At 44.1% G+C, this 26,319-nt stretch overlaps 1 protein-coding gene across 8 annotated transcripts in view; it reads right to left on the reverse strand.

Annotated features, from left to right (window-relative positions):
* The window catches only part of STK11IP (serine/threonine kinase 11 interacting protein), a 227,018-nt gene that overhangs the window by 59,608 nt on the left and 141,091 nt on the right, over positions 1-26,319 (reverse strand). For 7 of the 8 annotated variants that reach the window (XM_033945669.1, XM_033945670.1, XM_033945674.1 and 4 more), the window contains 3 exons: positions 20,938-21,119; positions 14,673-15,042; positions 14,295-14,410 (listed from right to left, as the gene is read on the reverse strand). In XM_033945669.1, coding sequence (XP_033801560.1) covers positions 14,295-14,410; positions 14,673-15,042; positions 20,938-21,119 — 668 coding nt within the window. The remainder of the gene's footprint in view (positions 1-14,294; positions 14,411-14,672; positions 15,043-20,937; positions 21,120-26,319) is intronic. The other variant, XM_033945676.1, reaches the window with a different exon arrangement.

Below are 26,319 nucleotides of genomic sequence, written 5' to 3' on the forward strand. Positions count from 1 at the left end.
GGGGGTGGGGGGGGAACGTATCAAAGCGAGTTTCCATTATTTTTTATGGGGAAACTCGCTTTGATAAACGAGCATTTTGGATTACGAGCATGCTCCTGGAACGGATTATGCTCGTAATCCAAGGTACCACTGTATCTACATGTTTGCAGGATTGGTTTTCGAGGTGGAGGTTGAGGTCTCCTAGGATTAAGTTGTAGGTTGCTGTTAGTGAGTTTCGATATATAAATTCTTCAAATATTGGTTTTGCTGTGTTCTAATTATTTGGGGTTATGTAGCAAAGTATGCAAGTTAGTATTCCTTTGAGTGATGTGCTTGAAAGTTGACAGGCTAATAAATCCATGTATGGGTTGGTTGTTTTGTCTTGTATTTCTAGGTTTATGGTATTACTGGCTATGATGGCAGTTCCTCCTCCTCTTTTATTTTCTCTGCAGACCATTGTTAGCTTGTGGCTCTTTGGGCAAACTTCAGTTATTCTGGGGTCCGAGTCAGAGGTAAGCCATAAGAACATAAGCATTGCCCCTGCCGGGTCAGACCAGGGGTCCATCGCGCCCAGCAGTCCGCTCCCGCGGCGGCCACTCAGGTCCATGACCTGTAAGTGCTCCTTACCTAAGATGTTTATACCCTATTTATTTAATGTCCTGTAAGTAGCCCTCTATCTGTACCCTGCTATCCCCTTCTCTTTCAGGAAGTCATCCACTCCCTTTTTGAACCCCAATAATGTACTCTGTCCTATCACCTCTCCTGGAAGTGCATTTCAGGTGTCCACCACCCTGAGTGAAGAAAAACCTCCTAGCATTCGTTTTGAATCTATCTCCACTCAATTTTTCTGGATGACCTCTTGTTTTTGTTGTCCCCGCTAGTCTGAAGAATCTGTCCCTCTCCACCTTCTCTATGCCCTTCATGATTTTATAAGTTTCTATCATGTCTCCTCTAAGTCTCCGCTTTTCCAGGGTAAAGAGCCCCAGCTTGTCCAGCCTTTCGGCATATGAAAGGTTCTCCATGCCCTTTATCATCCTTGTTGCCCTCCTCTGGACCCTCTCGAGTATCACCATATCCTTCTTAAGGTACGGCAACCAGAATTGGACGCAGTACTCCAGATGCGGGCGCACCATCGCTCGATACAGTGGCAGGATAACTTCTTTCGTTCTGGTAGTGATAACTTTTTTGATAATGCTCAACATTCTGTTCGCTTTCTTTGAGGCCGCTGCACATTGCGCCACCGGCTTCATTGTTTTATCCACCAATACCCTCAGGTCTTTTTCTAGGTTGCCTTCCCCCAGTACCCTTCCTCCCATCGTATAGCTATACATGGGGTTCCCTTTCCCTATGTGCAAGACCTTACATTTCTTCACATTGAAGCTCATCTGCCATCTTTTTGCCCACTCACTCAGTTTGTTCAGGTCTCTCTGCAGTTCTTTGCATTCCTTAACAGTTCTGACTCTGCTGGAGAGTTTTGTGTCGTCCGCGAATTTGATAACTTCAAACACTTTGTCCTTGTTTCCAGGTCATTGATGAATACATTAAACAGCAGCGGTCCCAGCACTGACCCCTGTGGGACACCACTCGTGACCCCTTTCCAGTCAGAGTAGTATCCCTTTACTCCTACCCTCTTCCAAGTCTCCGTGAGGAAAAGGCAGTCCAGGTTATCTTTTTCTATCCAGTTTTTTTATGCGTTCTGTTTTGGGGCCTATGGCTCTGATGTTCACATATGCACATTTGAGAGTAGTGTAGTCTGTTGGTGTGTTGTGCGATGTTTTCAGGTATATCAGTGATCTTTGGTGGGATTGTTTTTTGGCTTGTATGGGTTTGTCGGTTTTCTTCTTGTTGATTGCGGGGCGGGTTGGTATGTGTAAGTCTGATAGTTTGAGTTTCTGTTTATTGTGGGATGCCAGGTTGGTTGGGTACTTCCCTTGGAATTTGCTATAGTTGGTATTGGAGAGATGTTGTTTGCAGATGCTTTCCAATTGGTTAGGAGCAGGGATATCAGTAGGCTTGCTTGTGCGTATTTTAGTGGTGTGGTTCTCATGGTGGTCCTAAGTATGGCGACTATAGTGGTGGGTAGAGGCGGAGTACTCTCCCGCGCCCGAGTCTCGTCTCAGTTCGTCGATTGAAGAGGATTGCAGGGTTCTGAGAGGGTTCCACAACAGGTTGATAATAAAGGAATTAATGCCTAGATGGAGGAAAAGATCTCAGATTCACCACTTAGGGAACATATATGTTTTCTCCCTATAGTACTGTGGTGTTAGGTTTCTTTCATTGATCAAAAAACCTCCATCCTTTAATAGCTTATCATTAATTATCCTTTTTTTTGAAAATTTTTTTTAACTTATTTTAAATTAATGATAGCATTTAATCTTTGAATGAATTTACTAACAATAGCCACTAAATTATAATCTATGACTTCATAACTATCTAAATGCAGAGAAGACAAGTATGAAGTCATAAGATTATAATTTAGTGGTTATTGTTTTTTTCTTCCAATTCTTTATTCATTTTTCATCTTCCATCAAGTACACAATATTACATCAATTGAATCATACACATCACTTGAAATTCTTTTTACTGTCATCTTAAATACATAAATTATCTCCCTCCCCCACCCACCCTTTTCACAAATACTGCAATCAAAAAAATAACATACATGTGCTATTTTCATAGATACTGATTAAATCTATATTATAACTATATACCACCCCTTCCATAATTATAATTATACTTTCAATGTAAAAAGGCATCTAATCATTACAATAAGTTGTCAATGGCCCCCAAATCTTCTTAAAATTATTATAATTCCCTTTTTGTATGGTAATTGTTCTTTCCATTTTGTATATATGGCACAACGAATTCCACCAGAAGGTGTAATTAAGTCTTGTGTAATTTTTCCAATTTCTGGTGATATGTTGAATGGTGACTCCTGTCATTATTAAACTAAACTAAACTAAACTAAATCTTGGGTTTATATACCGCGCCATCTCCACATTAATAAAAGTTTATTATTATTTGATGAGATTTGACTTTTTATTCTCATTGACGTCCCAAATAGGATTGTACCATATGATAGGGCTACATGGTTTTCTAATAAACAATTAATTTGAGACCAAATTGATTTCCAAAAGGGACAAAAGTATAACAAATGATCTAGAACAGTGTTTTTCAACCTTTTTACACCTATGGACCGGCAGAAATAAAAGAATTATTCTGTGGACCGGCATCGGTCCGTGGACTGGCGGTTGAAGAACACTTGATTAAGTCGTGGGCCAGATCCCGCCCATCTCTATCCAATCTCCACCCCAGACCCCGCCCCCATAATGGTACTAATTGCACCTTGCACGTCCCGTGCCTCACCTGGAAGCATTTCCTCTACGTTGCAACGTCAGAGAGAAGGCTTCCAGTTCAGGTGCAGGATGCTCGTAGGAGCCACTGCCTGTGGCTTTGTGCACTGAATCAGTTAGGAAGAGGGAGATGGCTTGAAGATAACACCGCATCAATCGCACCATGGACCGGTGGTTGAAGAACACTGTTTTGGGCCTGATGCACATGCTGGCCCTGTGGACGGTCAGGAAATTTCTGTGGACCAGCACTGGTCCATGGACTGGTGGTTGAAGAACACTGATCTAGAGTCCCTGCTCTCAGATTACAATGCCAGCATCTATTAGACTTAGAGCTATCCAACTTTTGTAATCTAACTGGGGTCCAAAATGTTCTATGTAACAAAAAGAACCAAGTTTGTCTCATAGATGCAGACACTGTACATCTCATTCTCCAAGACCAAATTCGTGGCCATTGAGATGCAGAAATTTGATGCTTAATCTCAATGCTCCAAATGTCTCTGAGGCCAGTCTTTGGTTTTTTATTTATAAATCCTGTTATCCATTTATACCGCTGTGCGGCTTGGTGTCCCAAGAAGTCCGCCTGAAAGCATAAGAATTCCAGACTATATTGATTATTAAGATTCTTCCATTCAGGGAACCCCTCCTGAATAGCCTGCTTCAGTTGCAACCACTTAAAACTTTGTGTTTATTAAGACCATATTTTTACTGCAACTGTGAAAAATCAAGAAGTTTACCATTTAAAATAACATCGTCTAAAACCCGTATACCTGCAATAATCCAATGCTTCCATACAATTTTAAAACCGCCAACTTGAATCTTGGAGTTTAGCTATAAAGATTGATTTGTTGATTTGTGTATTGGGTTTGGCCTTAAATTGCTGACATAACACAAAGTTTTCCATGTATCCATCAATATTCTATTCTCTTTATATTTTCTAGGCATTTTAACAGTAAGAACATGAGATAAGTTTATGGGAAACATGAGTCGCCATTCCAAATACAACCAATCTGGGATATTTTCCATGAGGCTCTGGGAGGACCCAATACATACCCTGGCGTAAAATATAGGCTTGATGATACCTATAAAAGTTTGGAAAATTTACCCCACCTTTCGCAATTTTAGTGGCTATTGTTAGTAAATTCATTCAAAGATTAAATGCTATCATTAAGTTAAAATTTTTTTTTAAAAAAAGGATAATTAATGATAAGCTATTAAAATAGGATGGAGGTTTTTTGATTAATGAAAGAAACCTAACGCCACAGTACTATAGGAAGAAAACATATATGTTCCCTAAGTGTTGAATCTGAGATCTTTTCCTCCATCTAGGCATTAATTCTATTATTAATTGTGGTACTAGTTTTAGTGACGTTGATATACATCTTTCACGATTCAGTTCGGAGAGGCTTCAAGCAGCTAGCCGCGGTGGGCAGGGGCGGAGTGCTATATTGCCAACAAACTCCAGCAGATCTCTGTTCATGACCAACAAACAAAATACAAACATTCTTTTAACTAAACAGATCCTCCCCCCCCCTGGGATGTACAGCTGAGTGGGAATTTTCCCCCTCCTAAATCAAAATCTCTGGCGACCTCTGGTCTTTTGGCCAGTCCAGATTTGGTACTCAGCTACCCCTCCCTCGTACCCCTCCCTCGGCCCTCAGCTACAGACAAGGGTTGGCTCAGTTGACCCGTTTAGTAACTTTGAGTTTACGCCCAGCAGTGTCTACGGTGAGCTGTCAAAGCTCAAGGTTAACAAAGCAATGGAGCCGGACAACCTGCACCCCAGGGTGCTTAGAGAGCTGAGTGATGTATTGGCGGAGCCACTGTCCGCGCTCTTCAACCTCTCCCTTAGTACAGGCAGCGTCCCGTTGGACTGGAGGACGGCTAACGTCATTCCACTCCACAAAAAAGGCTCAAAGATGGAGACAGCAAACTACAGACCAGTGAGTCTAACATCGATAGTGAGCAAACTAATGGAAACTCTAATCAAACACCAATTAGATAAGATCCTGGATGAGGAGAATCTACGGGATCCCCGACAACATGGATTTACTAAGGGGAGATCCTGCCAATCCAACCTGATCAGCTTCTTTGACTGGGTGACGGGGAAGCTGGATATTGGGGAGTCCCTGGACATCGTGTACCTGGACTTTAGCAAAGCATTCGATAGCGTACCACACCGCAGGTTACTGAGCAAGATGAGTTCTATAGGATTAGGTAACACATTGACGAAATGGGTTGGGAGCTGGCTTGGAGGTAGGCTCCAAAGGGTGGTGGTGAACGGCACCCCCTCCGAAATGACGGAGGTGATTAGTGGAGTACCACAGGGCTCAGTCTTGGGCCCAATCCTATTCAACATCTTTATAAGAGACTTGGCAGAAGGGCTTCGAGGTAAAATAACATTATTCGCCGATGACGCCAAACTGAGTAATGTAGTGGGCAAATGCACAACAGACGAAGATTCAGTGCCCGACAACATGATGCACGACCTACTCCTACTGGAGCGATGGTCTAGGACATGGCAACTCAACTTCAATGCCAAAAAATGCAAAGTTATGCACCTGGGCAGCCAGAATCCATGCAAGTCTTATACCCTTAATGGCGAGATCCTAGCAAAAACGGTAGCAGAATGAGACTTGGGGGTAATCGTCAGTGAGGACATGAAGTCTGCCAATCAAGTGGAGCAGGCTTCGTCCAAGGCAAGACAAATCATGGGCTGCATATGAAGGGGTTTCGTCAGTCGTAAGGCGGAAGTCATTATGCCATTGTATAGATCCATGGTGAGGCCCCACCTGGAATACTGTGTGCAATTCTGGAGGCCGCATTATCACAAGGATGTGCTGAGACTGGAGTCGGTGCAAAGAATGGCCACCCGGATGGTCTCAGGACTCAAGGATCTACCATACGAAAAACGGCTTGACAAATTACAGCTATACTCGCTCGAGGAGCGCAGAGAGAGGGGGGACATGATCGAGACGTTAAAGTATCTTACGGGCCGCATCGAGGCGGAGGAAGATATCTTCTTTTTCAAGGGTAACACGACAACAAGAGGACATCTGTTGAAAATCAGGGGCGGGAAACTATGAGGTGACACCAGGAAATTCTTTTTCACTGAAAGAGTGGTTGATCGCTGGAATAGTCTTCCACTACAGGTGATTGAGGCCAGCAGCGTGCCTGATTTTAAGGCCAAATGGGATCGGCACATGGGATCTATTCACAGGGCAAAGGTAGGGGAGGGACATTAAGGTGGGCAGACTAGATGGGCCATGGGCCCTTATCTGCCGTCTATTTCTATGTTTCTATTTGATGCTAATTTATGGGATATTGGAGCTCAATCCTCCCAAACTGCCTCTTCAAAATGAGTTTAAGATAGCACTTCTAGCTCTAGGGGGTAATGATTGAATATAAATTTCCCAAATTTGAAGAAAATGTTTTTTCCGTTTTGGAGTGAACTTAGCATATCTAAGTTCTAGTAACATTAAGCAATTTCTCCAAGCCCGATATGATGGGGCGTCAGCATCAGGATCTATCTACACCGATAGTATAATCTTCTTTCCCACAGTTCCACCCTTTCTCAATAAAAGTCAATGTCCCTGGTTATATATTCTAAAGGCTTCAAAATTGTCCAAAATAAAGTCCATCACTGAAAGTGGAATAGCGCTCTGTCTTAACCGCCTGTCAAAAGTGCTCAACCTTTGGGCATATCCAAAAAGTGTGTGTGTGAAAGAATTAATTTCCTGGGTGCACTTTCCACAACCTGGAGACTCCACAAGTCCCGATTTAAAGACACTCGATATAACGCCCTATACTGACATTCTCTGAGTTCTGCACTAACAGATCTCGGGGATCCGTTTTATCAATTGGAATACATACATCAAGTGAATGCTAAGTTCACATGATACACTGGGGAGGGAAAGGCCCATCATTTTGGACCAGCAGGCCTATGAGTGGGATGGAATGAGCTTCCATCCTGCTCCAACTTCTCCAAAAAGATACAAGGGGGGGGGAGGTGCGGGGGACCTCCGGTGGCAGAAGAGAGTAGGCATCCCGCCTGCCTTTTTTTCAGGAGGAGGGGAGAGGATGTTTAAGGGAGTGGGCATCCCTCCTGCCATTTCGCTGCCGTAGGGGAGGAGGGATTTCATAGAAACATAGAACATAGAAAGACGACGGCAGAAAAGGGCCACAGCCCATCAAGTCTGCCCGCTCTATTGACCCACCCCTTGAGTGCTAGTGACCTAGTTCCTTAACTTGACCCTCGTAGGGATCCCACGTGGATGTCCCATTTATTCTTAAAATCGAGCACGCTGGTGGCCTTGATCACCTGCACCGGAAGTTTGTTCCAGTGATCTACCACCCTTTCCGTGAAGAAATACTTCCTCGTGTCACCACTAAATTTCCCCCCTCTGAGTTTGAGGGGGTGCCCCCTTGTGACCGAGGTCCCTTGGGAAAGAATATATCGTTTTCCATCTCGACGCGACCAGTGACGTACTTAAATGTCTCAATCATGTCACCCCGTTCTCTGCGCTCCTCCAGGGTATAGAGCTGCAGTTTGCCCAGTCTTTCTTCGTATGAGAGACCCTTGAGTCCGGCGACCATCCTAGTGGCCATCCGCTGGACCGATTCAGCTCGAAGCACATCTTTCTGGTAATGTGGCCTCCAGAATTGCACACAGTATTCCAGATGAGGTCTCACCATGGTTCTGTAGAGTGGCATTATTATTATTATTATTATTAGGTTCTTATATCCCGCCATACCCAAAGAGTTCTAGGCGGTTTACATTCGTTACATTAGGATCCGGTCTGAACCCGGATTTACAAAAATTTTATCGGAATTGCAGGTAGCGCGGAAGGAGGCACAGGTTTATCGTAGTTGGGTTAGAGGATAAAATGGAGGGAGTGGGAAACCAGAAGAGGGGGGGGAGAGGGAGGTGGGGGTGGGGGGGTTGGAGTGTATGCGGGGAGTAAGGACTAAGGGTCTTGTTCGCGGAAGAGGTGTGTTTTGAGAAGTTTTCTGAAATCTAGGTAGGTCGGGGCCTCTAGCATCATTTGGGCTAGCCAAGGCAGCTTGGCCGCCTGGAAGGCGAAGGTTTTGTCGATGAATCTTTTGAGCTGGCATTATTTTATGGAGGGGAAGGTAAACAACTGGATTCTGCGGGATTTCTTGTTGGTGCAATACATATTGAAATGTGGGGAGAGGTATTTTGGTGAGAGACCAAATACTGACTTCAGGTTTGCGGCTGACGAAGCTTCGATTGATACATCCCATCATTTGCCTTGCCTTAGATGAGGCCTTCTCTACTTGTTTAGCAGCTTTCATGTCTGCACTGATGATTACCCCCAAGTCCCGTTCCTCTGAAGTCCTAGCTAGCGTTTCTCCATTCAAGGAGTATGTTCTGCATGGATTTCCGCTGCCGAGATGCATGACCTTACATTTTTTAGCGTTGAAGCCCAGCTGCCATGTCGAGGACCAGTTTTCCAACGTGATCAGATCCTGCGTCATACTGTCCTTGAGGTTGCTTTCACTTACTATGTTACACAGTTTGGCGTCATCGGCAAACAGTGATACTTTACCCTGAAGCCCCCGGGTCAGGTCTCTTATGAATATGTTAAAAAGGGATGGTCCCAGGACTGAGCCCTGCGGCACTCCGCTAGTCACCTCCGAAGTCTCAGAGAGGGTGCCGTTGACCACCACCCTCTGAAGTCTTCCACTCAGCCAATCATTGACCCATGCAGTTAGTTTCTCACCCAACCCCATCGATTTCATCTTGTTTAATAGTCTACGGTGTGGGACACTGTCGAAAGCTTTACTGAAATCCAAGTATACTATGTCCAGAGCCTCTCCTGAGCCTCTCCTTGGCAGGAGAGAGTGAGCATCCCTCCTGTCAATTTTCTTTCGTGGAGGGGGGTTTCAGAATGCCAGGAGGAAGTGGGCGGTTCGCGGTGCTAGTTCGTTGATGAGGGCCATCATCAGCGGGGGAGGGGGGTGCTTTCTTTTCTTAATGGGGCAGATATTGTGCATGTGTAATAAGCCCAGCATCTGTGTCCATTAAAAAAAAAAAAGGTTAGATTGCTAAAAGCGATCACTTTTTTAGTGCATCGGAAAGCCATGTTAGAATATCAATCACTCTACTAGTTTACATGACATTTTAATATTAACTAGCTTATTTGCATGGTCAGACTGGGGAATGAGCGATCACGCAGAAAACCAGGCGGTGAGCCATTTTCTGCATCAGGTTGGCAAATGCGATCATTGTTAAAGCTGTTAAAATAGCTTAGCAATGATCACTGGCTTTGGTGCATCTGGGCCTCTGTTTCTTTCTTTGTCTGGCAGCTTAGAACTTTAAACCCAGGCAAAAAGTATGAGGCTTTCCTTTGTAGAACACCAATGTCGTCAAATGGTAGCATAATCTCAAGGGAGGATAGTCTTGGCTGCCTCTATTGCCACATTCATTCATTTATCTCATCAAGCCCAGTATCCTGTTTCATTCACTCTCTCAAGCAGACCAGAGCCTAGACTCTTTTCTCTGAAGATAAGTCTCCTTAGTCCTGGAATCTCTCACACGTTTACCACCTTTCTGTCAAAACCAGTCAAGCATTTGGTCCTTTGTAATGGGTCAGGCTGGCTCTTTGACTAAGTAAGTTATAAGGTCCAGGGACCAAGCATAAGAAAATCATGCCCTGTAGCGAGTCTATGCATTGCTATAGAGGAGATTCAGTTTATCTCTGTATTCCATTGTGAATTATTGTTGAAGCTACTTTATGCTGGAGCAGATGGTCCTGTCCTAGATAAAAATATAGATAAGGTCACTCTATCCAGGCCATCAGCCTTCCCGTACTAGATGGATAAGGTCCCAATCATATCGCCCCTCCAGTCTTTGAAATACTCTATGGCATTCAATCCATATCAGGCACGAGGATATATTATTCATCCAGCCACAATATTCTACAGTTATAGGCTATGGATCCTTGTTTGAGATTTTGCAGGTAAATTGCAGCACTTCATGCGCCGGTTGAAAAAAAATGTTAAGTTTGCCCTCGTGACTGATCCTCAAGCGCTTGGAATAAAGAAGTGCAAATGCAGCAGGGAGCAGGTTGATGCAAATTCCTTTCGCTTGGCTACTACTGTAAATAAATAATCTGGGAAAGAAAAAATGGTTTGTTATTGCAGATTAGCAGTCCTGTGCTTACAAGCATTATTAAGCAACAGTTCTGGGCCTCGCTCCCAACGTCCCTGCTGGGCAGAGTCTGTGAGCCCGCTCTATTCTCGGAGATTCAAGGACTGGGTTATCCACGTTTCTACCAATCCTCTCAATTCTCCCTCTTTGATTTTCTCCAGTAGCCCAATGAATCTAAGACTGCAGAATCGTTACCTACTTTCAAGACTGTTTATCTTTCCTTCCAATGTCGCAAGCTTTGTTCGCAATCGCTGCTGCTCGTCCTCGTCCTTGTGTTAGACGAATGCTGCTGGTAGGAAGTAAGGTCAGCATACATTGATTCTAGGTATCCATCCACTGCATCTAATTTGTCAGCTATAATTTGGCGTTTCATTTCCAGTGTGCTGCTGAGTGCTGATTTTGCTTCTGAGACTATTTCAGTCGTTCATGCCAAACTGAGCTGCAGTCCTGCAGGATCTCCAGCTGCCATTTTGTGCTCCCCCGCTCTGTGACAATCTAGACATTTCCAGTCCTCAAAACTGCTGAATTACAATGTCTGAGATCAGCATGAGCAAGGTTAAGTACAAAGTGCTGATGCTGGGAATAATCAAAACACTGAGAGGAGTTCGTGTGCTCTCCTCACTGACATCTGCTCAGTGGCTTTGACATGCAGCTCCTGATTGGTGAGGCCCGACTTTAGTAAAGGAAGAGGCGGTCAGAGCATACCGTGAGTGATTTCCTTCACTCGCTGGCGCTCCAAATGCCCTCTCCTGCCTCCCCAGACGAAAAACCGTATTCGCAGTTTTTTGATATTTGCGGGGGTTCCTGGAACAGAACCTCTGCGAATATTGGGGGAGTACTGTACATGTTTTAAAAGTCTTCTCTGTATTTTTTCCCCTCCTCCTCCCTACTGACTTGTGGTGCAAAGTGCTGGGCTGTCATCCAGTGCAAGGTGCGTGCCCTTGGAGCAGAAGGGAGATTATAGCTGCTCTAGGCGGTGACTAAAGGGAGGACGGAACAGCCCTCAGTATGGGATTTTATTTATTCAATTTTCTTTTTTTTCCCAATTCTTTATTATTTTCAAAACTTACAATAAGTGTAACATAAAATACAACATTTTATACTCAAATACCACACTTAATATTCTATTAATATCCATTTCAGAATTAATCCCCCCTCCCCCCTAATCAATCACAATGTCCAACATGTAAAATATCTATCTATCAATATACCAAAATTCATTATCATACTAGACCCCCCTCCTCCCCCCCTCCCGGATGTGCATTTTTAAAGGGGAAAACAATAATTAGACACTACAATATTTTGCTAATGGCTCCCAAGTCTCCTTAAATTTCTTGAAATTCCCTTTCTGAGTGGCTAATGTTCTTTCCATTTTATATATATGACACAAGGAATTCCACCAAAAACTATAGTTAAGCCTCTTCCAATTGCTCGTAATTTGTTGTATGGTGACTCCTGTCATTATAAATAAAAGCCTGTTGTTCATAGATGATATTTGGCTTTGAGTCCTCATCGACATGCCAAATAACACAGTATCATAGAACAATACTACTGGATTTTCCAACAAACAATTTATTTGGCCCCATATTGATTTCCAAAAAGCCAAAATAAATGGACAATAGAATAATAAAAAAATGATAATAAATAAATAAATAAATTTAGTCAATTTTCTATAGTGTTCTCCCCAGAGAGTTTAGAATGGTTTACATTAATTTATTCAGGTACTCAAGCATTTTCCCTGTCACAATCTATCTAATGTACCTGGGGCAGTGGGGGGATTAAGTGACTTGCCCAGAGTCACCAGGAGCAGCGTGGGTTTGAACCCATATCCTCAGGGTGCTGAGGCTGTAGTTTTAACCACTGCGCTACACTCTCCCTTCTGCTTTGAGGACATGCAACTTGCAGTGAAGGAAGAAGTATAGAAAGGACTTTTAGATGCCACCATTTGTGTGCCCAAAAGGCTGGCGCCCAAAGAGCAGGACTTAAAAAATCACAGACATGTTTACCATTTCCACAAGTAAATGCTGCTATTTACAAGTACGAAGGCTGTGCAAGTCTTCTAAAATGACTTGCTAAGAACTGAATAAACTAAACTAAACTAAACCTTAGGTTTGTATACCGCGCCATCTCCACAAGCGCAGAGCTCGGCACGGTTTACAGAGTTAAGAGGAAAGGAACTACAATAAGGGATAAAGGAGAGGGACTAAGAGGAAAGAGAGGGACAGAATACTGGAGAATGGGAGGAGATTAGATTTTTGCAAAGAGCCAAGTTTTCAAGTGTTTGCGGAAGGATTGGAAGGAGCTTGAGTTTCTGAGTGGGGATGAGAGGTTGTTCCAGAGTTCTGTGGTTCTAAAGGGGAGAGATGTTCCAAGTTTTCCTGCGCGGGATATACCTTTTATAGAGGGGAACGATAGTTTCAATTTTTGGGAGGGTCTGGTGGAGTGTGGTTTTGAGGAATTCCAAAAGAGTGGGATAACGGGAGGAAGGACGCCATGTAGGATCTTGAAGGCTAAGCAGGCACATTTAAAGAGGACTCTGGAGTATACTGGGAGCCAGTGAAGCTTGGAGAGGAGTGGGGAGACATGATCGAACTTGCCTTTTGCGAAAATAAGCTTAGCCGCGGCGTTCTGAATTAGCTGAAGTCTATGGAGGTTTTTCTTAGTTAGGCTTATATAGATGGAATTGCAGTAATCCAGTCTAGAGAGGATAGTAGATTGAACGAGGACGGTAAAGTGGGAATGATGAAAGCAGGATCTCACCTTCCTCAACATATGAAGGCAGAAGAAGCATTTTTTTAATCAAAGAGTTGAGGTGATCATTGAAGGAGAGAGAGGAGTCAATGACGATGCCTAGGACTTTGCTTGAAAACTCAAGCTGAAGAGTGGGTCCAGAAGGTAATGGGATGGAGGTGGGTAAATGATCTAAGGTTGGGACTAGCCAAAGTAGTTTTGTTTTGGACTCATTCAGTTTCATTTGTACAGATTGGGCCCAGGATTGGAGATTCGTAATACAAGTGGATATGTTCTCAGCGAGGTTCAAGAGGTTCGAGTCAGTCTCGAGGAGGATGAGGATGTCATCGGCATAGGTGTAGAGAGTTTCTAGGGGGGATAGATGAAGGAGTTTCAGAGAGGACATGTAGATGTTGAAAAGGATAGGAGAGGGGGGGAACCTTGCGGGACTCCACATATCGGTTTCCGGGGGGGGGGGGGAAGTACCGTTTAGGTTAACGGTGTAGGAGCGGAAGCGTAGGAATTTCGAGAACCAATCTAGAACTGTGGAGCTTATGCCTATTTCAGAGAGTTGGAAGATAAGGATATCGTGATGGACGACGTCGAAAGCTGCGGAGAGGTCGAATTGTAGGAGAACAGCGAATTTCTTGCGAGAATGGAGTTGTTGCACCTTGGAGATTAGTGAGGCCAGAAGGGATTCGGTGCTGAAGTTGGGTCTGAAGCCGAATTGGTGGGGTAGGAGGATAGAGAATCTTTCTAGGTAGGATGAAAGTTGAGTGGATATGATGGATTCTAATAACTTGGTTAGGAGGGGGATATTTGTTATTGGGCGGTAGTTTGATGGTATGGAGGGGTCGAGGTCGGCCTTTTTCAATAGAGGGGCCAATGAAATATGTCCCATATGAATGACTGACAGGAGAATACTTTGAGGAAGGGAGACAAACTGAGAAAGTAAGCTCATAGGTTGCACTAGATCTAGATGAGAGATTGGCCAAAAGGTGTGTAGGGGAAGAGGAACTGGAGGCAGATAGGCCCAGACAGCATCATCAGAAGGTTTTTACCTTCATGTAGCACTGAAACTCTTCCATGTTTTCTTTGAAGATCTCCATATCCAAGAAGAGCTTCAGCCGATGATCCACCTGGCGAAAATCCTCCATCCGCAGCATAAAATTCAATGCTAAGAAAAGAAGGATGAAGGATCATGAACCTCTTAGCTGCCAAAACGCAGCAAGCAAGACTGCAGAGACAACAAAGGGAAAGAGAGACACTGTAGTTAAGGGGTACAACTATTATACAGGTGTGGTGCTGTGTTTAGGGACCAGGTCTGTCCTCTAGGAAGAGGAAATGAGAGCTTGGCCCAGTGCTCATGAAGGAGACTGTAGAGATATCGTACACAAGCTGCATGAATGTCTTGTACTAAGGAAAGAGGTGGTACTCACGAAGGCTCAACTGCCATATTTCTTCAGGTTCTTGATCCTGGGTGGGAAGGGGCATAGCGGACCCCTGGGGAGGGCTTCCGTAGTGGTAACTTCCCATCAAGCTTCCCCCACTAGTGTTAGTCCTGCTGAGGGGGGAGTGGGGGCTCTTTTCTTCCTGGCTTCTGGTGCAGGAGACGTCAGAGCAGGAAGAACCTGGGTTCTTATTTCCTGGAAAGCTGTTATTGCTCTCCAACGAAGCCTCCTCTTTTCTTATCATACACAATTGACTTTGCTCCTCTGTGCAGACCGAGCCAGATCCATCAAACAGAGAAGTATCTCCCCCAAGGTCTGCAAGAATGGTGTCAATTCCTCTGCTCTGCAGACCCTGACTCTGAAAGCAAAACATTTAAGATGCTCAGACTGCATTTGTACTTCTATACTACTCTGGGTTGTAAAGGCTAGCCTGTAACGCAGGCACATGCAACTCTTGAAACATTCTTTTAATTGGCATATAAGAATAAACCATCAAGGATCAATTCTCAATCCAACAAAAATTCAAAGATGAACAAAACAAAAGAAATGTCCGGCAGTTTTGGATGATATGGTTCTCTGATGGTGGAATGGCTCTTCCCAACTGCAATGGAATAAAGTACGCAGTTTTATCTTGCCCAGATTCAGGACTGGCTCAAAGAATGATGGCACCTTGAGCCAGTTTCAATGGCAGCAGTGGAAACTCCCCCCCCCAAGCCAAAGCTTCTTTCTTCCCAAGCCCCAAGTCTGACATTGCTCCCTCTCCTCTCTTTCTTGGCCCTCTAAACATTACTTTGCTTGCCGGTAACAATAGCATGTACAGCTAGCTGTTTCCGGCCAGTCCTGGACTTCCCTCTGCTGTGTTCAATGGACAGGAAATTGCAGGCGGGATGCGGCAGAAAGAAGACCCAGGGCTGGATGAAAGCAGCTAGCTGTACATGCTAATGTTATCGCCAAGCAAGGTAATGTTTAGAGAGCCATGGGGATTAGAAGAGGGAGGGAGGGAGGAGAGGGAACAATGCCAGACTAGATGCTGGAGAGAGAAGGGGGAAAAAGCATTGGACCAGGTGAAGCACTGGCGCTGAGCTCAGGGACCAGGGATTTTGGTGTCCTATCCTGGGCCAGAGCCTTAACTGGTCCAGTGGCTGAGTCGGCCCTGATCAGATTCAACCAGCAACACTCAGGGGGAATATCAAAGGCTTCCATACGATTGTTGCAATTAAACCCCCAACTCTTCCCACAGGGCATGAATAAAACTATACTGCCACCACATACCCACATCTCTTACGGCATTTTCCATCCCCCTGCGTAACCTGTAGGAGAGTGGTATACATCCTGTAGAGAATCTTATAGCCCATCTCCAGCAATTGTGCTAAGACTTATATTTTGAAATATAATACTCCACTCTTCCGAGGCAAGAACCTTCCCCAAGTCCCAACGCCCATCCCTCTCTGAATCTCCTCAGAGCCCCAGTAGCCCCAATGAACATCCAATTGATGGCCCATAGGCTACCAAACTTTTCTTGGCTAGTCCCAACGACAAAATAACAAACTCATTGCTTCATCTTAATGGTCATGAGTACCCGATTATTAAATCTATCAAAATTCTGGGAGTCACACTAGACCGACATTTAACACTAGCAGAACACATGAACTTAGTGGTACAAAAATGCCTTTTCCATTGTGGAAATTAAGAACCATAAAAAAATTTTTTGATCCTTTATCGTTCAGACTATTGGTGCAGGCATTAGTTTTATCTATTTTAGACTATTGTAACATCATCTATTTAGAAGCACCCAAAAAAATTCTAAGGAAATTAAGGATAATTCAGAATACAGCTGTTCGATTGATTTTTGGTTTAAAAAAAGAACAACCATATTAGTCAATATTATCATTTACTTCATTGGCTGCCTTTGGAGGTAAGAGTATTATTCAAATTTTCCTGTATCTGCTTTAAGCTGATATCGGGATTGTCTCCAGCTTACTTTTTTCCTCATTTTGTGTTGCATAGACCATCAAGAGAAACTAGAAACTTCTACTTATTTGCTTATCCAAAAATTAATGGGTGTAGATATAAGACCTTCTTAGATAGGGCCCTGGCATTTCAAGCTGGTAGGCAACAATCTTGATTAGGTAAATGTATTCAGCAAGCTATGTTATCCTATTTCAGTTTTCAGAAATTAATTAAGACCACTTTGTTCGATAAGTTTATTACTTAGTGAGTTTTATTATTGAAATTCTATTTTACAAATACAGTGGAACCTTGGTTTAAGAGCATAATTCGTTCCAGAAGCATGCTCGTAAACCAAATTGCTCGTATATCAAAGCAAGTTTCCCCATAGAAAGTAAGGGAAACTGCTTTGATTGGTTCCACCTCCTCCCCCCCCCCGAGGCTACCGGCGCTGCTCCATTCTCCCCCCACTTGAGGAATCCGATGCTGTTCCAAACCCCCCCTCCCCCCGTGATCCGGCATCCCCCCAGCGATCCGGCATCCCCCCTCCCGCTCGTGTTGCCCCCCTCCACCGCGATCCTACTTCTCCCTCCCCCCCCCCCCCGAGCAGTCAATGACACCCTTTACCCGACTTGGCACCAGTGCCAGTGCCCGAAGATCCTCCCTCTTCTGGCGTGGCTGGGCGGTGCGTCGGAGAGCCTCCTTCTTCTGGTGTGGGCTGGACTGGCTTTGAGCATTTGCGCATGCTTAAAGCCTTCTGGTCTCGCTCTCAATCTCAGAGAGAGCGAGACCAGAAGGCTTTTTGCATGTGCAAATGCTCAAAACTAATCCAGCCCAGCCCAGACCAGAAGAAGGAGGATCTTCGATGCACCGCCCAGCCGCGCCAGAAGAGGGAGGATCTTTGGGCACCAGCACTGGTGCCAAGTCGGGTAAAGGGTGTCATTGACTACTTGGGGGGGGGGGGAGTAGGATCACGGTGGAGGGGGGGCAACGCGAGCGGGGGGGATACCGGATTCTGGGGGGATGCCGGATCGCGGGGGGGGGGGGGTGCTCGTACAGCGAGGCAAGCTCAGTTTACGAGGCACCAAGTTTGCGAATGTTTTGCTCGTCTTGCAAAACACTCGCAAACTGGTGCACTCGTAAACCAAGGTACCACTGTATTTGTATTTTTTACTGTATTATTGTATTTCACTGATTGTCTAGCTCTTTTTAGTGTAAACCGCCTAGAACTTTTGGTTATGGCAGTATAAAAGAATAAAGATACAGTGGTGCCTCACACAACGAACTTAATTCGTTCCAGGAGCAAGTTTGTTATGCGAAAAGTTCGTTATGTGAAATGCGTTTTCCCATAACAATACATGTTAAAAAAAATTATTCGTTCTGCAGCATAAAATATGCTAAGATGACATAAAAAAAGATAAATTTGTCAAAATGGTGAAAATGGTGGTCTTGCTGAGGCCAAACTCTTTGACGAGGTCACACTGTTTTACCCCACATTCACTCCTTCTAATTATTTCCCGTTTCATTTCAACAGAAATCACCTTCCTGCTTTTTTTAGAAGCCATGATATACAGTATATAAAAAATATTGAGTTTATCTTAAAAGGACGACTGTATACAGTGAGAGAGGGCAGAGTCTCAGCGGCAAAAACTGGGACTTAACTTTTCTTTTTTTTTCTAGCATCGGGGAAGCGGCGAGAGTAGCTCCGCCCCCCCAACGCATCAGCAGTAGGCGCCGGGCCCCTCCATAAAAGGAGGCGAGCCGACGGTCCGCCACTGCACAGGGAGCCAGGCGAAGGGCTGTGAGAGAGGGCAGTTAAGCGCAGTGAGTAACGCAGCTCGGGCGACTTCGTTGTATGAATGAAGACATGAAGTTCGTTGTGTGCAGCGTTCGCTGTGCGAGGCGTTCGTTATACGAGGCACCACTGTATTATTATTATTACCCCTACCACCACCTTCAAAAAAGAAACAAAAACCCTACTCTTCAAAAAATACATAAAACCAATATAACACAACCAGGTCTGTCCCAAGATTCACCTGCAATACTACCTACTCCTTAGCAAATTAGAAAATGATCAAACTATATTCCTTATGTACTTTTTAATATCAATTCTTATGTAATCTGCCTTGAACTGCAAGGTAATGGCAGAATAGAAATCACTAATGTAATATAATGTATATTTGCCACAAAATTCCTCAAAAAGGGTCTTTGTTTTTGAGATCACCTACATTTAAACTAAGATACAACTTTTTTTCAACCCCTAATGTTCCTTTAATTTCTCAAAAGGAAGGAGGTGCCCATCAACATCTACTAGTTGGGCCACCATTTTAAAAAAGCTGAATGTGTATAACCCACTTCAAACTGTCTCTTGCTCCTTAAAAGACAACCATGCTGTCCATTGCAGACTTGCAGAATCAACTGAGTATATGGCATTTGCAAAGCAGGCTCAGAGCACCTGTTGTGCCCAACAAGTCCTTCCCTCGTTTCCTGCTCTAACTGTGCCCATATTTTCATTTGTTGAGGCCTCTGCCATTATTTTCAGGCTGCGAAATAGAGTGGGGGTGTGGGGGTGTAATTAATCAGTCGTGGCATTCCCAATTCATCACCTCTTTATGCTGAAACCTGAGGGGGTTTATGTTTTCCACTGTACCCAGTTTCTTCCACCAACAGCCCATCTGTTTTAAGGACCATCTTACTGTTTTATTACTAGTATTTATGGCCTTAAATTAACTAGTATCAGCGACAGAGCTTTAAGATCAAGTGATAAGGAATTTCTGGAAGTTCGGTCTTTTTGAGATGTGAGGTTAGAAGAATATCGAGCATTAATGTTTCAAGTCGTGGGACCCAAGCTGTGAAATGCGCTTCCCCTAAACATAAAGAGTATTTGAAGCTAGGAATTAAAAACTTATTTATTCAAACAAGTATATGGCAAACATTCAGTTTTAGATGGAGGGGATATTTAAGCTGTTATATTTCTTTGGGGAAAGGATACTATTGGTTAAGGCGGGGATTACAGGGAGGAAGTTTAAAATATTGGACAAAATGAGAAGGACCATCTTACTGGTCCTGGAGGAATGTTTTTCATGCAATGATGTTGGAAGCCAAATATGTCCGCTTCAGTCCTTGCAGAAAAGCAAGGGAAAGCTATATACAGCATTTGCCTGCTAAGGCAAGAAGTTTGGCGACTAAATCTCTAGCGCTCTGATATTCCTTGCCAGAGTCCTACTTCAAAGGGAAAGAGGGGAGGATTTGATGCATGCAGCAAAAGTGTGGATGGCATTCAGTTTTGAGAGACAGCCCAAGCTATGAGAGACAAGCCTCGTTTAGTCATGCAGATTTAATTTTTTAAATACCATTCACAATTTGGCTACATTGGTGTTGAAAAATTATTTTCTGACGAAAGATGTGAGGTTTTGTGGTAAAAAAATGAATGCTTTTTCCTGATGGTTTTTTGGCCTAGAAATCCCACATACTAGCCCTGGCTGCAACTTTTTTTTTCTTCTTAAAAATAGTCATGTAAAAGTCTTTACATTTCAGGGGAAGGAATGCATTTTTTGGGAATCTTTGCAAGTGAGAATTATAGCAAAGGTCACAAGAAATAATGGCTTTAGATGTCAGAGTAGTTAGTAGATGAAATGCCAATCATTTCTTTATTGTATAATTTAACTTTATAGCAGCCTTTTCTCCTCATTGATGTGGGCTGGGAGGCAATTAATTTTATTATGTAATATTTGTTAAGAGTTTCTCCTCAACCCCTTTTCTTTGTTATATATAATGGAATTGTATTTAAAAAGTGCCACCCCCTAGTGACCTGGTCGTCTGCCCAGCCACTAAAGTGACCCAGACAGGGGCATGGTCAGAGCTTAAAACCAATTCCACTCCTACCACACGCAATCTCTGAATGCACAGTACGTCCTGTCCAAATAAATCATATTTGTATGGTTTTAAAATACAAATATTCCCTTCTTTGATCCTTTCTATGCTGCATTGACTGAATTTGTTGTTTCCTCTGTTCCTGAATACGTGCTCTCGTGCTATTTTAGGATTTACCACTAAATTAAACCCCCTTCCTACCAACAGTATTCTTTCACCCAGTCCTTGGTGACTATAACCCAACCAGAGTTATAGGAGTCCCCACAATCTTATCCTCTGAGAACATAAGACTCACTCCTCCCCTCCTAACGAGTCAGGAAAGGAAAGGGAAGCCATATGCGTCTTATTGCATTTCTTTGCACCACCTCCAAAATCTTGGAGAGCTAGCAAGAGAATGGCTAGTGCAGGACAGGATAGAGCAGCGAGCACTGACCAAAGGGCTTTCAGATGTCTCTAGCTCTGGGAGGGAGCTACTTCTGAGGTTCTGTAAGGGCTCTGCAGATGGTACGGGCGTGCTGGAACGTTGTTCTTCTGGCTTGATCTCTGGCGGCAACAGCACAACGTGGTCACTCGTACAGGATGGACAGATGTTGGAAGATGTATTGACCCCCATATCTGGAAAATATTCATACAGTGTCTCATAACTAATACTAAGGAACGGCAGTTTAAGCCTATGCGTTCACTTAACGATCAACAATATTTAATTCCCAGCAGTTTACCTAAGTAGGCCAAATTGTGTTATTTCTCTTTGTCTTTATTAGGCATGATACACTACAAATCATACAATATCTGTGATTTACAGAGCTAAAAATCTAGAAGAGAGTAAGGAACAACGTACATACAATTTCATTTTGATGAGATATGAGGTTGAAAAGGACATTACAGACCTGAAGCATATTGATAAGGAATAGGAGTATGAATGGACTTCTGGTTCAGTGCCTTTCCTTGATGTGAAGTTCTTTACTTCTTTTAAATTTGGTTTTCGGAAACTGTAAATTGCCCTGATCCGATAAGGCTGGAAGGTATATCAAGCTTTTAAATAAAACATAAAAAACACAAAACATCCAGTTCCCCATCTTAGCAAAATTCACCCTGTGGGAAAAGGCAAAGCAGCCAAACAGGAAGAGCTTTATGGAAAAATGTATTTTTTTAGGAATGGCTCCTGTCTAAATATCATGGAGTAGCAAATGTTAGAGGATGGGGGCAATAACTCTGACACCGTTTCCCTAGTAAATTCGTAACACACAAATCTATAAGAGGGGGAAAACAGCCGATTCTGCTGCAAGGATCATGTAAAGCATAAGAAAGGTTCATAAAAGGAAAGACATAAGAATAGCCTTAGTGGGTCAGACCAAAGGTCCATCCAGGTCACAAGTACCTGGCAGAAGAGATCTCCTGAACTGTACCAGAGTATTACATTGTCTTAATTCTAAGGGTAATTTATTGCACAGTTCAGGAGTTAGAACGCTAAAAACTCTACGACACCAACAGGTTTTATTTACAAATATCTCACTGCCAACCTCAATATCTGCCTGGCATGTTGCTACTATTTGTGTTTTGGCTGGATTGGCCTCTGTGAAGATGAGATACTGGGCTAGATGGCCCACAGGTCTGACCTAGTAAGGCTATTTTTACGTTCTTATTTAACCTCATGAACAAATACCTAGGGATCTGATGGTGAAGTAATTTAAAAACCAATGTCAACACAAAATGGCACCTCTCTAACAGGGAGACAATGTAAAAAAAATGCAGTAGAGGCATGGCACCTTTCTATTCACTCTTGCCCAAAAGAGCACAGTCTGCACCAGAGAATCCAGCCCCTCGGCTTGGAAATCCCTGCACTGACTGAAGAACATCGGCACTTTGGCATTGACACTCATTGCCATGAGGTCCTGATCAGTCAGCCCCATCACTGAACAATCAACTTGAACGTTTCCTGTCTGAGACACTACTTGCCTGGATCCAGCATATGACAACTGAGGAAGTCCGCCTGGACATTGTCCTCTATGGCTATGTGGGAAGCTGAGATGTCCAAAAGATGAACTTCTGCCCACTTTATGAGAAGAGAGGCCTCCTGCGCCACCAGATGATTCTTGGTCCCCCCCTGCTGACTGACGTAAGCCACTGCCATGGCATTATCTGAGAGAACTTGAACTGACTTGCCCTCCAGCAGGACTCCCAGCTGCCAAAATCACGGCAAAAAATCCCTAGCGGCAATACAGAATTCACAGCAGGAGCAGAAGACACATGAAAGATCGACTCCTGTTGTTCTAAGACAGGAGGAAGCTCGTCTGAGGCCGTGGGCAAAATGGCCATGCTCTCTGCAAAAAAACGAGGGAAGGTCCGCTGACAAACTGTCTCCAGAAAGAAGCGGCGACAAAGCCCAACTAGACCCCACCACTAAGACAGGACTGCCTGCATTTACTGCTGCAGCAGCAGGGGAATCCCCAGCAATGCTCAATCTCCCTGACCACCGGTAGGTGAGGAAAGTCTGGCATGGGCGGCAGAGGAAGCCTGGGTGTCTCCACCGCCCCCCGCCAAGCGGTGCACGTGTGAAGGAGAGTCCTGTACACTGACACCCGAAGCCGATGCTGGCTCCCCCTCGAAGCAGCTGAAACACTTTGTGCACACACCGGCCGCATCCACTGCCCGGCGCCCACAAAAAAACACTTTTTCTGCTTTTTAGAAATTTTCATAATGAATACGCCAAAGACCCATGCACAACAACACCCTTTTTATGCTCCTTTTATTTCTTGTTCTTTTTTTTTTTTTTTAATCTTCTCACAGCTCACCAGCTGTATCAATAGAGCAGACCCCACTGACTCTCTAAACTGTAGTCTGTGCCTAACAGGTGTCTAGGCGTACAGTTGAGGCTCCTCTAAATCAAAGACATAAGGGGAGGTGGGAGAAATGGGATGAGGGACTCGACCCTTTCAAGTGTGGTCGGTAGGACCCCAAGAGGGTCTCCCAAGCTCTGTCTGGACAGCAAAAGGGACAAGAAAGATTCACTAATCAGATCCAACAGGCCCTAACAAACCTCAGCACAGACTGCACAAGCTTACCACGCCATCTGCTGGAGACTGAGAACAGACTGATTGTAGATGGGACTGCACAGCCCACTTGTACTGTAGCCAAAAGTCTAAGTCTCTGTCTCCACCTGCTGGCGGAAGAGCGTAAACCCATCCATTCTGTGCCGGTCTGGAGGATGATAAAGAATAGTGGGGTTCTACAGGAGTCTATGCTGGGACCGTTGCTTTATAATGCTTGTAAATGATCTGGAAACAGGAATAACTAGTGAGGTAATTAAATCTTCTGATAGAAACATGATGGCAGATAAAGGACAAATGACCCGTCCGGTCTGCCCATCTGCAGTAACCATTTTCTCTTCCTATCTCCAAGAGATCCCACGTGACTATCCCAGCTTTCTTGAAATCAGACACAGTCTCTGTCTCCACCACCTCTACCGGGAGATTGTTCCACACATCTACCACCCTTTCTGTGAAAAATATTTCCTTGGATCACCTCTTCACTTCATCCTATGCCCTCTCATTCCACAGCTTCCTTTCAAATGAAGCACATTTACATCACATAGTCATTTAAGCATTTCTATCATATCTCCCCTCTCCCGCTTTTCCTCCAAAATATACAGATTGAGACCACACACCATTTTAGTAGCCTTCCTCTGGACCGACTCCATCCTATTTATATCTATTGGAAGTTACAGCCTCCAGAATTGTACACAATATTCTAAATGAGGTCTCACCAAAGCCTTATACAAGGGCATCAATACCTCCTTTTTCCTACTGGCCATATCTCTCCCTATGCAACCTATCATCCTTCTAGCTTTTGCCATCACCTTTTCAACCTGTTTGGTACCTTAAGATCATCACATACAATCACACCCAAGTCCCGCTCTTCTGTTATACACATAAGTTCTTCACCCCCTAAACTGTACTGTTCCCTCTGGATTTTGCAGCCCAAATGCATGACCTTGCATTTCTTAGCATTAAATTTTAGCTGCCAACTTTCAGACTATTCTTCAAGCTTGGCCAGGTCTTTCTTCATGTTATTCACACCATCCTGGGCATCTACTCTATTTCAGATTTTGGTATCATCTGCAAAGAGGCAAATTTTATCCGACAGCCCTTCAGCAATATTGTTTATAAAAATGTTTAAAAGAACAGGCACGAGGCACACCACTGGTAACATCTCTTTCCTCAGAGCGATCTCCATTGATCACTACCCTCTGTCACCTTCCACTCAACCAGTTCTTGACCCAACCCGTCACTTTGGGGCCCTTCCCGAGGGCACTCACTTTATTTATTAGACGCCTGTGTGGAACACTGTCAAAGGCTTTGCTAAAATCTAAATACACCACATCTTGCGCTGATGGTGGATTAAAACAGCAGTGATTGTTGGTGACTCCATTCTGAGAAGGGTCCCAGAGAGCATCCATCTACTGGCCAGATGTTGAAATATCTTCTCATGGAGAGGGTGGTGGATGCCTGAAACACCCTCCAAGTGGAGAGAGAGGAGACAAACACAGTGACAGAATTCAAAGTTGAATGGGATAAACACAGAGGATCTCTAAATAGAAAGAGGATGGTATCAAAACAAAAGAAAAAATAAACATCAGCAGCTATGAGTTCATTTATGAAGGGCAGGAGCAGTGCTAAGATGGCAGCTGAGGCCATTTCCAGACAGACTTCTATGGAAGGAAGATCAGGAAGGGCTACAATGGGCTTTGATGGCAACTCCAGTGATTGGAAAGCAGAGCCAGTGCCAGGCAGACTTGTAGGGTCTGAGCCCTGAAAAGTGCAAGGATGGAGCAGGATCACCTAGGCGTATTTTATATCCCATTCACCTCATAAGCTATGAGGGCAGATGCCATGCAACCCAGAGGAGGAACTTGAAACCTGGAGAGTAAAAGCTTGTAATACTACTATTGGATTGATCATGAATGTCACTGTTGAACGAACTGGATTGACCACGCAGCTCTGCCAAGTAGCACATGCTTAATGCCAATCTGCCCACTCTATTCATACAGGTGTCTTGGCATTTGGTGTGCGCTGCTCAGCTTGTAAAGGCTTGCCTATGTCACTAGGTTAAATCGCAAGAGGACCTTGTGAGACTGGAAGACAGGGCATCAAAATGGCAGATGATGCATGTGGGAAAGAGGAACTCGAACGATAGCTACATAATGCAGGATTCTCTGTTGCAAGGTCACTAGGTATCTTTGCTGGGGATATGTTGAAATCCTCAGCTCAATGTTAGGAATTATCAGGAAAGGAATAGAAAACAAAGATGAAAAGGTTAGAATGCCCTTCTATCGCTCTACAGTACGGCTGCACCTCAAATCCTGTGTACACTTCTGGTCACCAGATCTCAAAAAAGGTATAGCATAATTAGAAAAGGTACAGAGAAGGATGACAAAAATTATAAAAGGTATGGGACTATGAGGAGAGGCTAAAGCAGCTACGGATCAGCTTGGAGAAGAGATGGCTCAGGGGTGATAGGGTAGAGGTCGATAAAATAATGAGTGGAGTGTAAAAAGGTAGATGTGAATCACTTGTTCACTCTTTCCAAAAATACTAGGACTAGGGGGACATGCGATGAAGCTACTAAGTAGTAGATTTAAAACAAACTGGAGAAAATATTTGTGTATAAAGAATCTGCAAATATATATTTAATTGTAGAGGACCATAGCAGCAGTGGCGTACCAAGGGGGGGGGGGGGGGGGGGCGGGAGGGGCGGTGGCAAGGCCCTGAGGGGGTGCTCCCGGCCTTGCCGTTCAGTCCCCCCCTACCCCCGAAGG

This window comes from Geotrypetes seraphini, chromosome 5 (genome assembly GCF_902459505.1).
Source record: "Geotrypetes seraphini chromosome 5, aGeoSer1.1, whole genome shotgun sequence".
In the NCBI taxonomy this organism is placed as follows: domain Eukaryota; kingdom Metazoa; phylum Chordata; class Amphibia; order Gymnophiona; family Dermophiidae; genus Geotrypetes; species Geotrypetes seraphini.